The sequence below is a fragment of the Heloderma suspectum genome, chromosome 3 (assembly GCF_057233095.1).
Source record: "Heloderma suspectum isolate Gila_16-S chromosome 3, 16-S_ref, whole genome shotgun sequence".
Classification (NCBI taxonomy): domain Eukaryota; kingdom Metazoa; phylum Chordata; class Lepidosauria; order Squamata; family Helodermatidae; genus Heloderma; species Heloderma suspectum.
In genome coordinates this window covers 138,135,701-138,148,947 of record NC_139460.1, presented here as the reverse complement: position 1 = coordinate 138,148,947, position 13,247 = coordinate 138,135,701, and the positions used below count along the sequence as shown (strand labels likewise).

Below are 13,247 nucleotides of genomic sequence, written 5' to 3'. Positions count from 1 at the left end.
CTTTCATGAGTAGCTTCCTTATTAAAATGATGTTTTCATGTTATTTAAGAATATGAAGGGGTTAAAAGACATGTAAGAAGTGATCATTAATTTCAATAAGACTTTACCACTCCTTTTTTTGGAACTGTGACCCATTGATTTCAATAGGACCTAGCGCCAAGCAAAGGGATTTAAGAACTGGAGTATGTATCTTTTGATTGCTTTAATTATTTAATTAAAAAAGATCACTGGAATGTTCTCCACTGCCAAATAAAAGTGTGAAATGTAAAATACTTACTACGCTGAACTTCATTGCATGACCTTTTGTCACATTTTTTAAGATGTTGGAATTTTATAGAAACTGAAGGTTCAGTGCAAATTTTTGTTATTGCTGTTGTTCAAAGAAAGAACAGGAGAAGAAGAATTTCTGAGAAACGACCTCATTTTCTGCCTTCAGACACGCAAGGCTTGAATACAAATTGATTGTGACAAATTATATTCATTATATCTGTGACAGCCTAATATCTGCAAGATTTAATCTAACTCATAATGTTTTCACTTAGAAATCTTGTGGAGATACATTGCTATGAATTTTTAAAATATTCCCTTTTAGAGAATGTTTTAGGGAATAGGGATTCAACCTGTGCTGGATGCGGTTACTCTCCCCCTGAAGAGTTAAGCTCGCAGTTTCCATGTATTCTTGGACTCAGCCCTAACCCTGAATGCCTAGGTCTCACCGGTAGCCAGGAGTGCATTTGCATGGCTAAGGCTAGTGTGCAAACTGTGTCCATTCTTAAAGACATCTCATCTGGCCATGGTCACACATTCCTTAGTTACATCCCGTTTGGAGTACTGTAACACGCTTTATGTGGGGCTGTCTTTGAAAACTGTTCAGAAATCTCAGCTGCTGACTGGGGCTAGTTACAGAGAGCACGCGACTCCCTTGTTACAGCAGCTTCACTGGCTACTGGTCTGTTTCTGGGCAGAATTCAAAGTGCTGGTTATGACCTATAAAGCCCTATATGGCTAGGGATGTGGCTATCTGAAAGACCACCTTTTCCCATAGGAGCCTGCCCAGTTCTTTAGGGGATCCTTCACATGGGGCTTTTATTGCACACTCATGATTGTTCACTCACAGATGTTTGAGGGTCCTTTACACGACGTTGTCAACCTCCAGGGCACATCCAGGTTTTTTTTGCCTTCATTCCACTTTTTTTAAAAGGTCAGAGATAATGCAGTGTTTAAATGTAAATCTGCTTTAATGGCAGTGTGAAATGGTGCAGTTTTGCTATAACCACAGTGCCATAAGGTAAATACAAGGTGGGTCCATACGATAAGCTACTCTGTCATGGAGGAAGGGAAGATACTCTGGGTTAGTCTCCCCCCTCCCTCTAAAGTGCCTTGCAGGATTTTTCTATAAGGAAAGGAGACATGTATGCTGCTCTGTGCTCTTTGGAAGAACAGAGGGATAAACATGTAATATGGAGTTGATATTCTGGGTGGTCCTCTCTGACTGGATAACTTGGGGTGCCCTCTCTGCTACCTCACTGGAGTCAGCAGGATAAGGAAAAAAAGAAAAAGCACAGCACATTCTGACAAAGCATCCCCCTCTCAGCATTTTCTCTCCCCCCCCCCACTCCTAGACCAAGCAGAGAGAGACAGCAAATTCTGAGGAGGTGGCAAAGAGGCTGCGAGAACCTGCCGAGAAAGACAGCCCCGAAAAAATAGCCTGTGTTAGCCCATGTAAGGGAGCTGATCTTAACCCTGCAAAGAATCTGGAAGCAGAAGCCCTGGTAAACTGCAGGATAAAAATCCCCATGTGAGGAAGCCCAAGATCTTTAGGAGAGGCTCTTCTTTTGAAACTGCCATCTTCAGAGGCATGTTTGGTGGTGATCCGAGAGAGGAACTCTCTACCAGTGGAGGCTAGGTTCGCTCCCTCTCTGCTATCCTTCTGACAGCAGGCAAAGATCGCTTTTTTCAAAAAGGCCTTTGACCTGTAAGTGGGTCTGTTAGGTTGGGTGCTGTTTATATTATTATTCTGTAATTATGTTTATCGTATTTTAATGCATTGCATTGTTTTAATCAATTTTAATTATGCCTGCAAGCCATCCTGAGTGCCATTGTTTGGTAGAAAGGTGGGGTACAAATCAAATAAATGAATATTAATTATTTATACACTGATGAATAAGGACAGTTCAATATTAAATAAAATAAATTGTGTTTATTAGGTGCCCAGTATAAGAATGGACTACATCACCTTAAAGTATTATAGATCCTTTAAAAAAACTGCAAATACCATCAGCCAAGCCTGGGTGGAGGCTGACAATCATTGGGATCACAGCCAGTTTGGAGGGGGAATTTAACCCTTCCCTCTCTTCCTGAAGTTCTGAGGAACATTCCACTTCTGAAGCTGGGATTTACTTTTGTTGGGGGTGGGGGGAGGTGGGGGAGGATGGAATCCATCATTGGTGCCAGTGGGAGATTTCCTCCCAATGCAAATCCCAGGTTCAATAGAAGGACTTTCCTGAAGACCACAGCATTGTAGGAAATGGTTAAATTCCCCTGTCATGCCTGTTGCAATCCCCGTAATTATCAGTTCCCCAGCTGATGCCATTTACATTGTTAAAAAACAACTGCATGTTACTAGTTCGGCTTTAAAATAAGGAAAAGTTAGGCAGAAAATGTGGATTTAATGGTGAGAGCAAAGGAAATATTGCTAATGTTATTTTGGAATGGAAGTTCAGCTGCAAGGAAGAATTGGCACTAGAAAATGAAGGTTACTTCATACAATGGTAGCACATGGAAAGCGACGGGGGCAGCACAAATTTGCAGTGAATACCATCGACTGTCATCGATGAATGTGCATGCATGTGTGAATAAGCACTCAGCCACCCAAGAAGTAACAATTAAAAAACTGCAGTGCAAGACTGAATATAAGAGGGAAAGATGCATTTGAGAGGTGATGGAGACCAAGAGACTGCAAGTAGCAAAAAGTGTCAATTGATTTGGGGTGCCATCACATTTGTCAACAACACCCCTGCTACTCCCATACGAGCCTGCCTGGTCCTTAAGATCTTTTGGAGAGGCACAGGTCAATCAAAACCATTGTTCAGCTATTTTTTCTGGTTCTACAAATGGAAAACAATGATGTCTGGACCCCCTAAAATTTCCGGGAATGAGGCAGAGCCATTGCACTATAAGAGCCTCATCTCGAAGCACCCTTGCTGTGGCTTCTTTCCCCACTTCTGGAATAATGTGGTGATTCAGAATGCCAGAGTGCAGTGAGATGGAGATAAGCTAGTAAGAAGCATGTTAACAGTAACAGTGCAATTGAACAATACCTTTGCATATACCTTTGTGAAACATCTGCATGAAAATAGGCCTTTGGATGCCTACATATGATGGATATACTACTGAAAGTATTTTGAGGTGTAGATGAAAGTTGGAACTAAGTATGCACATTATTTTTGATTCCTAGTGTGGGGTCCAATTCTTATTAGTTCAAATTTAGCCTGAATTTTTTTTTAATTAACCGTGTGAGGCATAGAAAATTATGCATGCTGGAGAAAAAAATAATAAAGAAAGAAAACTTACAAGGTATATAAATATATCCATGACACCCCCAAAGTCTCTTATTACTGCCGTTGGAGTAAAAAACAAGCCATCAGCCATAATCTTCAAATTAAGTTCAATGCTCATGAATATTACAAAAACATATTCAGCGATCTGAAAAGCAAAGGGGAGACCAATGAATATTTAGCACTATACTTAAGAAACCAAAAAACCTAATTATTTTGCACAACTAGTTACTTCCATAGATTTACCTGAAGTGTTGGTGCATGCATCACTCTTCGAAAGGGAGATTCAAACATCATTGAAATGCAGGAGCATATAGTAACAATTATCATTACCCAGTCCAGATAAGTAACCAATCCCAGCAAATCACTGCAAACCAAACCAAAACAAACCCCGTTAGAGACACCAATACTGATGACAAATACCTATCCAACATGCAGCATGGACTGGAAAGGCAGCCATAGAAAATCTCCCTCAATTTTGACATGTTAGAAATGCATAATAAAATGATTCCAGTGACATATTCCTAAAGATATTAATCCCATGACATATTAGCAAATCAACATGTTCTAGAGAAATGTATATTTAAGAAATCATGCACATAGACATATCATTTCCCCCCTATACTTACTACAGTTGATGATATTTGGTATTTTTCACTGCTCCAGTAACAGGGTCTGTTTTAGAGCTGTAAAAGAGGAAAGATGTCTTCAGAATCCTAAAGTTCAAGCTCTGTTATGCAATGTTATGATTAGATAACAGAGTCCTAGGTCTGCATTTTTTAAACTTAAAGCACTCACAACTATGGTCATTTTAAATCAAATTACTACCCAAATGCATTCCTTGATGGCAGCCTTTCCAAACCTGGTGCCCTCCAGATGTATTGAACTGCAATTCCCATCATTCCCAGCCATGGCAGTCCAACATACCTGAAGGGCACCAGGTTGGGGAAGGCTGATTTATGGCTTGCCAGAACTGAGAGAAGTTATCTAAAAACCAATCACAGAAATCTAATACAAAGTTAAGTTTAGAGTGGGTTTTAATTTAGAAACAAGAAGACTAGGGGGGTGACAGATGTGGTAGAAAATTATGGATAAAGCAAAATGTGGCTCCATCTTTCATAATACTTATAATTTGGGGTCACCCAATGATGCTGAGTCAGAGTGGGTCCTTGACTGACTGACTGACTTATTCATACAATATGTAATAAATAAAAATAATCAATACATATATGGGGTTGACTACCCCAAGATACGGTGATGGCCATTTCCTTAGATGGCATTGAAAAAGAGTTAGTCATATTCATGGGGTTGGATCCAGACTTGGTCACACTTGGAGCCGACCCATTGAAATCAATGAGACTTAAGTTAGCTAGTGGATTTTTCATTTATTTCAATGGGTCATACTCAAAATATTACTAAGGGTGCAATCCTATAGAGACAGTCGTCAGCTTCTGAGTGGTGACTGTTTTAGGTGTTACAGCATGGGGTGAAAGACATCACCATCAGGAAGAAGCTGGGCTGAGCATAAGGCAATGACCAGATCAACCATATTACTTGAAGTACAAGGTTGTGAAGGAGTATCCTGGGCCAAAGCAACAAGTATGTTATTACAAAGTACTCATATACTTACGCATTAAAGCGAGCTCGCACAACCACTCGGCAGAAATTTCTGAATCTGTGTTCACGACCAACTATGAAAAGCGGCTTGTCAAAATAGGGGTGATTCTCTCGCAACTCCTCTTCTTGGACTTTTCTTTTAAGAATGATATAAAGGGGTGTAAGAAAGTCAATCACAGACAAAGATGTCAGTCAAAGATATACATATTCAGTTTGTTTTTAGACTGAAGTAATAGAACCACTGGGATGGAAAGAAGTGTTGAGCATGGAGCTTAAAAATCCTCTGCTCTGCTATGATGATCACTGGATGGCTTTTGGCAAGTCAACATCTCTGTCAGTCCTAACACAGTCTGATGAGGAAACTTTCCGCATCTCTTGGTGTAGGTATATATGAGCTGGATGACCAAGGCTCAGGAGGAAAATAAGCTGGGAAGTGGAGACAAAATCTTCTAGCAGGGAGTTACAGAAGGCAGACCTACCTTGAAGAACCAGAATGTGAACCTGCAAGAACCAGAGTGTAAGTTCTGCACCCAATTTCAGGGCAAGTTTTCATCCCTTCAGGAGAGCTCTAAAGACTCAGTGTTGTCAGAGGCCATACCTGTCTAGTGGTGTTCTTGAGCTTCCTTCTAAATTCCTAGCTCATATTATGTGAAGACATTTGAACCTAGGTGGTTAAATCCTGGACACTTCCTTGCTCACACATACATAATATAAGTTAAATTGGCTTGGAATAAAAGAACAATGAAAACTATTGAGGTTGGACTGTTGTTGATTACCCCCTCAGGCACATCTCTTCTAGAGACAAGTAGCAGAATGCTTCACAGGATTGTTGAGAGTATAAAGCCCACCTGCCCCAGTCCCCAAGTTCCTGAAGAGAAGGGCAAAATACAAATAAATATTTCTTGCCACTTCAGATGAAATTTTTTTATATTCAAAAAATATTCTTGAATAAGAAATACGCACATACAGAGTTGCTTATGAACATGCAAGTGAAATCCATTTTCTGTTCAGCATCTGCTCATATTTGAAAAGAAAAGCTACAATTTATATATGTGAGCTCCCAATGTAATAGACACCGTACTCTCGTGTTTTGCTTTTGTGAATCCATTCCCAAGTACAAAAACGATGCAAATGGAGTAGCACAGCTCTGCTCCATCCATCAGTACAGATTAGAGCTACAACATTTACCTGACTAATCAGTTGGATTAACTTATTATTTTTAATTTTTTAATTATTTTTTTCTTAATTGACTAAAAGATACCCCTGATTAATTGGGCAGCAAGTATGCGGAATGGGAGAATCCAACTAAAGTTCCATTTGGACAACTATTGCACAACCAGTTACAGTTCTTAGGTTTATGAAGTGGCCCGCTAGCGCCTGAGCAACTGTTAGCACAATGGGAACAGAGAGCACAGCAACTTCTTTCCCGAATGGTACGTTGAATTTAGGCCACTATATTTAATTGTTGCTGTTTTTTTCTTTGTTCATTCTTGTTTTTGTTGTTTACATTTATACGTTTTTATTCTGCTGATATTGCTCAATTGCTGCTGATATAATATTGTTATTATATTTTTAGATTAAATAATAGTCTTGTGGCACCTTAAAGACTAACATATTTATCATAGCATGAGTTGTTGTGGACTCTGTCCAATTTATTTTTAGATTTTGGTTTTATAGACTGTAATTTGTTATAGTGAAATTTTACCTTTTAATATATTGAGAACTGTCTTGGGATGGTTAACCCCCCAAAATGGGTTTGTTTGTGTGTGTGTTTTTTTTTTACCCATATACACCTTATGCAACTTTAATCAATACGTTAACTGGCTAGCCAACTAAAACTCATCTGATTAACTGATTAAATTTGTTCAACCGGAGCACAGCCCTACTGAACATATTCAATGTAAGAAAGCCATAGAAATTGAAATTGTAAATACCTTTTCATTTCTGCTTGTTCTTTCTTTTCTTGTATCATTTTTATCTCGCTGTCTTCCCTCTGTGCATTTCTGTACCTCACTGTGTTAGAATGCTGGAAGGAGAACAAACATTTTATAAAATTGGTTCTGTTTTTCAGTATAATATCAAAGCAAGACAATGTATGCAATTACATGGAACATTTTTTTAACCAAGTAATATGAGGAAAGGGTTTTCTTCAGGTTGTGAGAAAATTCATAACTTGATTAGTAATTACATTCAGTTATTGCCACCTTGTTACTCCACCATTATATATATTAGCTAAGGTCATGATCCATCCAAAATTAATCACCTTTACATCCCACTGATTTTACATGAGTTTTACATGTAGGCAAATTATGCCTACATTTGTACCACTGATATGAGTGGGACTTTTAAAGTGTTTATCATTGGCTAGATTGTACAACTGGTTAATATCACTTGTTCTACTCAACCGCAAAGTATTATGTGATATATATACAGAAAAACTAAAACGTTTATTGCTAACTATTCCTTACATCTTTGAACCAAAAGGTTAACCTCAACAAAATGAAATCATACATTATTTATTTACTGTTATGCTTCCAAGTGCCTCCTCCAAGGGAGATTCAGAGGATGTCAACATGGGAGAGGACCTTCTTGGTGGTGGCCCCTCGAATTTGGAATGTTTTCCCCACAGTGAGGTTCACCTGACACCAACATTGTCATCTTTCCCATGTCAGATTAAGACTTTCCTTTATTCCCAGACATTTGACAGTATACAATAAATTTTTAATAGGTCCTGGTATTTTTATTGTTGATGGTTCAAAATGGTTTTATATTTTTGTATGCAAATAGTTTTATACTACTTTATTATATTGTATTTTAGGGTTTTAATCTTTGTAAACCATCCAGAGAGCTTTGGCTATTGGGCAGTATAGAAATGTAACAAATGAAAGGAAATAAGAGAGGCTTTGTGAAAAAGCATTAATTATATGAAAATATCTCATAATAAAGTTTCTTTCTTTTAAAATTATGGCTGCTTTAGAAAACTTGAAAAATAGTACATCTTCATAAGTATAATTATATGAAGTTTACTTATCTGAAGTTTGTTTGATCTTAGCAAAGTACTAGTTTAGCTTATTTTACATGCTGGGAGAAGTCCCAGGAAACTACACTGGATTCACAGAAGCCAATCGATAAATACAAGATAATTGCTACAGTCTTCCTGGAGAACCCTAAATTGATGCTCACCAGGTGATTATCAGCTCCATCAAAAATATAAAGATATATATCCCTGTGAGGAGCCATTAGAGGTCACCATACAATCTCTCAAGTTTCCTAGGTTACCCAGCAACAGTGGCCAATCACAAGTAGAGCTGGGTAAACAGAAGAGGGAATCTGGACAAGTGCTCTTAAATGGCTCAAAGACTATGAGGAAGAAGGAAGAGGCAGGACAGAAGCACAGGATAAAAGTCTGAATGCTGGAAGCACAGGAGAGGAAAAAAGACAAAGCAGGAGCAAAGAATATCAGGCAAGGAACAAAGACCAGAAGGTACAAAAAGGGATGGCAGGAAGGAAAAGGGGCCAGTATCCTTATTAGAAAGTAAAGGAGTTAAATCAGAAGACTTGCTCCTAGGAATGGTGAAAGAAACCTTCTAGTACAGGCAGCAACAGACAGAAAAGTACAAGACCAAGAGGACAAGCAAAGCCTTTCCCACCTCTACAGCGAGCTCAGTACCAGATCATCCTGACCCCACCATTACTTGCCTACAACTTGTACTGCTATGTGGGCAAGTATTCTGATCCTGTGGCTACTTACCTGTGTTGCAGTGTTGGCATCCACCCTCATCCTGCAGCTACTTACCTGGTCAGTGGGCATTCCTTCTAATTCTACCAATACTTAACCATATTGCTCCATAAGCATTCATCCTGGTTTTACATCTACTTACCAGTGTTACTCTGGGGGCATTCCACTTTATCCTGCAGCTACTTACCTCGGACCCTAAAAAGGGACCCTTCTCTGGGGGCATTCCACCTCCTCCTGCAACTACTAACTTCAATTATTCTGTGTTGTAACAAGGATTAATGAAGACTAGAGTTGTTGTACTTATACTGTCACATCCTTCCTTCTAGGGGGGAACAGGGGAAGTGACATGGCCCCCTGATGGAAGGGACACCCTTTGTGACAATCACCTTTTCCTTTCAGGCCTCTCACTAAGACTGAAATCCTGTGCAAATGTTGCTGGGAGTAAGTCATAGAATCATAGAATTGTAGAATAGTAGGGTTGGAAGTGGCCTACAAGGCCATCGAGTCCAACCCCCTGCTCAATGTAGGAATCCAGGTCAGAGCATCCCTGACAGATGGCTGTCCAGCCTCGTCTTGAACGCCTCCAGTGTGGGAGAGCCCACCACCTCCCTAGGTAATTGGTTCCATAGTCGTATTGCTCTCACAGTCAGGAACTTTTTCCTGATGTTCAGCCGGAATCTGGCTTCCTGTAACTTGAGCCCATTATTCCGTGTCCTGCACTCTGGGATGATCGAGAAGAGATCCTGGCCTTCCTCTCTGTGACAACCTTTCAAGTGCTTGAAGAGCGCTATCATAACTCCCCTCAGTCTTCTCTTCTCCAGGCTAAACATGCCCAGTTCTTTCAGTCTCTCTTCATAGGGCTTTGTTTCCAGTCCCCTGATCATCTTTGTTGCCCTCCTCTGAACCCTCTCCAGTTTGTCTGCATCCTTCTTAAAATGTGGTGCCCAGAACTGGACACAGTACTCCAGATGAGGCCTAACCAGTGCTGAGTAGAGGGGAACTAGTACTTCCCGGGATTTGGAAGCGATGCTTCTATGAATGCAGCCCAAAATACCATTTGCCTTTTCTGCAGCCACATCACATTGTTGGCTCATATTCAGCCTGTGTTCTACAACAATTCCAAGATCCTTCTCGCTTGTAGTGTTGCTGAGCCACATTTCCCGCATCTTGTAACTGTGCATTTGGTTTCTTTTTCCTAGGTGCAGAACTTGGCATTTATCCCTATTAAATGTCATTCTGTTGTTTTCTGCCCAGTGCTCCAGTCTATCAAGATCACTTTGAATTTTGTTTATGTCTTCCAAAGTATTAGCTAACCCGCCGAATTTTGTGTCATCTGCACATTTGATCAGCATTCTCTGCACCTCCTCCTCCAAGTCATTAATACAAATGTTGAAGACCACTGGGCCCAGGACTGAGCCCTGCGGTACCCCACTCATTACCTCTCCCCAGTTTGAGAAGATCCCATTGAGAAGCACTCTTTGAGTCTGATTCTGTAGCCAACTGTGGATCCATTGCTAGTTTGCTCATCAGGATATCATGGGGCACTTTGTCGAAAGCTTTGCTGACGTCGAGGTATATTACATCCACAGCATTCCCACAGTCCACAAGGGAGGTTACTTGATCAAAAAATGAGATCAGATTTGTCTGGCAGGATTTGTTCTTGACAAATCCATGTTGGCTTTGAGTAATCACTGCATTGTTTTCAAGGTGCTTACAGATGGATTGCTTTATAATCTGCTCCAGCAGTTTCCCAGGGATTGATGTCAAACTGACTGGTCTGTAGTTCCCAGGTTCCTCCTTTTTACCCTTTTTGAAGATAGGGACAACATTAGCCCTCCTCCAGTCATCTGGCACTTCCCCCGTCCTCCATGATTTCTCAAAGAGAATAGACAGTGGTTCTGAGAGTTCTTCTGCCAGTTCCTTTATTACTCTAGGATGCAGTTCATCTGGCCCTGGAGATTTGAACTCATTCAAAGTAATTAGGTGTTCCTTGACTATATGCCTATCGATCTCAAGCTGCAATCCTGCTCCTTCAGCCTGTACTTTGCCTTTGCCAGGGGGGTCATAGACCCTCTTTTGGGAGACAACTGAGCCAAAGTAAGAATTGAGCACCTCTGCTTTTTCTTTGTCCTCTGTTATCATTTTGCCATCCCTATTTATTAGCTGAACCACCATTTCTTTCCTCTGTCTTTTACTATGCACGTAGCTGAAGAAAGCCTTTTTGTTGCTTTTAGCATCCCTCGCTAACCTCAGCTCATTCTCAGCTTTAGCCTTCCTGATGCCATCCCTGCAATTCTGTGCTACCTGCCTGTACTCTTCCTTTGTTGCTTGGCCTTCTTTCCACTTCCTATATGTGTGCTTTTTTGTTTTCAGGTCATCTCTAAGCTTTTTGTGAAGCCACATTGGCTCCTTCTGTTGTCTTCCACCTTTTCTTCTTGTTGGAATTGTTTGTAATTGTGCATTGAGAATTTCCTTTTTTAAAAGCTCCCACCCATCTTGGACTCCTTTTCTTGTTAGAGTCTCTTGCGATGGGACCTTACTGATCATTGTTCCGAGTTTATTAAAATCAACTTTCCTAAAATCCAGGGTACGCGTTTGACTACACTCGGCATTTGCTTCCCTTAGAACCAAGAACTCAAGTATAACATGGTCACTTTCCCCCAGAGTTCCTGTAATTGCTACTTTATCCACTAAGTCATCCCTGTGGGTTAGGATCAAGTCAAGGATACCCAATCCTCTAGTTCCTTCCTCTAATTTCTGTAGGAGGAAGTTATCTGCCACACAAGTCAGGAATTTCCGTGGGGGGCATGTTTTGCAGAATTTGTCTCCCAACAAATATTGGGGAAATTGAAGTCCCGCATTACTACTACATCATGCTTCCTTGAAACATTGGCTATTTGCTTTTCAAAAGTTTCATCCTCATCTTCTCCTTGATTGGGTGGCCAGTAGTAGACTCCGACCACCAGATTCCTTTTATTCTTTGCTCCATTTATTTTGATCCAGATGCTCTCGATGGAGCTATCAAGCTCATGCTCCTGTATTTCTGTGCAGAGATATTTTTCATGTACAGTGCAACCCCACCTCCCTTTCTGTTCCTCCTGTTCTTTTTGAACAAGTTATATCCTTCAATTGCTGTATTCCAGTCATGAGAGTCATCCCACCAAGTCTCAGTTATACCTATCAAGTCATAATTTCCCTCTTGTATTAAGAGTTTGAGTTCGTTCTGTTTGTTTCCCATACTCTGGGCATTAGTATATAGACATCGAAGACCATGGGCTTCATAGTCTGGCTTTCTTCCTACATGTGTCTGAAGACTATTATTGGGCGCTATTAGAGCTGTTCTCTCCATTGTGGTGCATGAGCCTTCGTCCATTGTTACCCCCAACTTTACATCTCCCTTCCCCGAAGGATTCAGTTTAAAGCCCTCCTGATGAAGTTCTTCATGCTGTGGCCAAACATATTCTTCCCAGCCTTTGTGAGGTGCAACCCATCCCTTGCCAACGGCCCATTGAACTCAACAGGGATAGGATTGCACTGTAAAAGAGGTTTTGCTTTCTTGTAGCTGAATAATTGTCACTCCCTGCCTTACTGTTTTCAGTTAAACTGATCACATCTGTATTTTTCCATATGTTTTCTTTTACCCCTGAATTTAATACTAGCACTCTTTTTGTACTTGGCTGGAGATTCCATTTAAAAAGATCAGTTCACAAATGAATGTATGAAATGAAAACCAATTTTATAATGTTATATAATCATTATTGCAGTATTTACTATTAGTCTTGGATATCATAACACTTTAAAATTCATCAGTTCTTAATTTCATTCAGATATTACTCAAACCATAATATCTATATAGACTTACATCTTGAGTTAAGGTTTCAAGAGATTTTCCTCTGCTGATTCGTTGACTGTTGGAACCATGCCTTAGCGACCTGCAACAATCACATTCATTTGGGTGATAGATACTGAAATCAAGTGTTGATTGATACATGATGACAGCATACAGTGCAGCAATACAGAGAGCTTAGTAATCAGTTTTGCTTAAGTTTACATCAAAAACTTTTATAGTCTTCAGCCTAGTCTAACCTACTATATAAACCACTTTTTCTGATCTTTTAAAATAATGGCTTGGATGGCATGGAAATAAATAACATTTGAAATATAAAAGCCTTTCTCTGCTTTCTCATTCACAGTGCACTTCATTGTTGCCATAAAAATGTACAGAGTGGTTCTTCGTGCAACTCGGTTCTAATTTATAGATATTTGATACACAGTCTACAAGTGTTTGATGCACATGGCAAGATTTTCTTAGAGGATTTTGCTGTAACTGTATT

The 13,247-nt window shown here is 40.0% G+C and overlaps 1 protein-coding gene across 1 annotated transcript in view; it reads right to left on the bottom strand.

Annotated features, from left to right (window-relative positions):
• Positions 1–13,247, bottom strand: part of NALCN (sodium leak channel, non-selective) — a 284,191-nt gene that overhangs the window by 32,532 nt on the left and 238,412 nt on the right. The window contains exons 20-25 of the mRNA XM_084841809.1: positions 12,776–12,845; positions 7,109–7,200; positions 5,188–5,310; positions 4,187–4,243; positions 3,804–3,924; positions 3,574–3,705 (exon numbers count right to left, since the gene is read on the bottom strand). Coding sequence (XP_084697935.1) covers positions 3,574–3,705; positions 3,804–3,924; positions 4,187–4,243; positions 5,188–5,310; positions 7,109–7,200; positions 12,776–12,845 — 595 coding nt within the window. The remainder of the gene's footprint in view (positions 1–3,573; positions 3,706–3,803; positions 3,925–4,186; positions 4,244–5,187; positions 5,311–7,108; positions 7,201–12,775; positions 12,846–13,247) is intronic.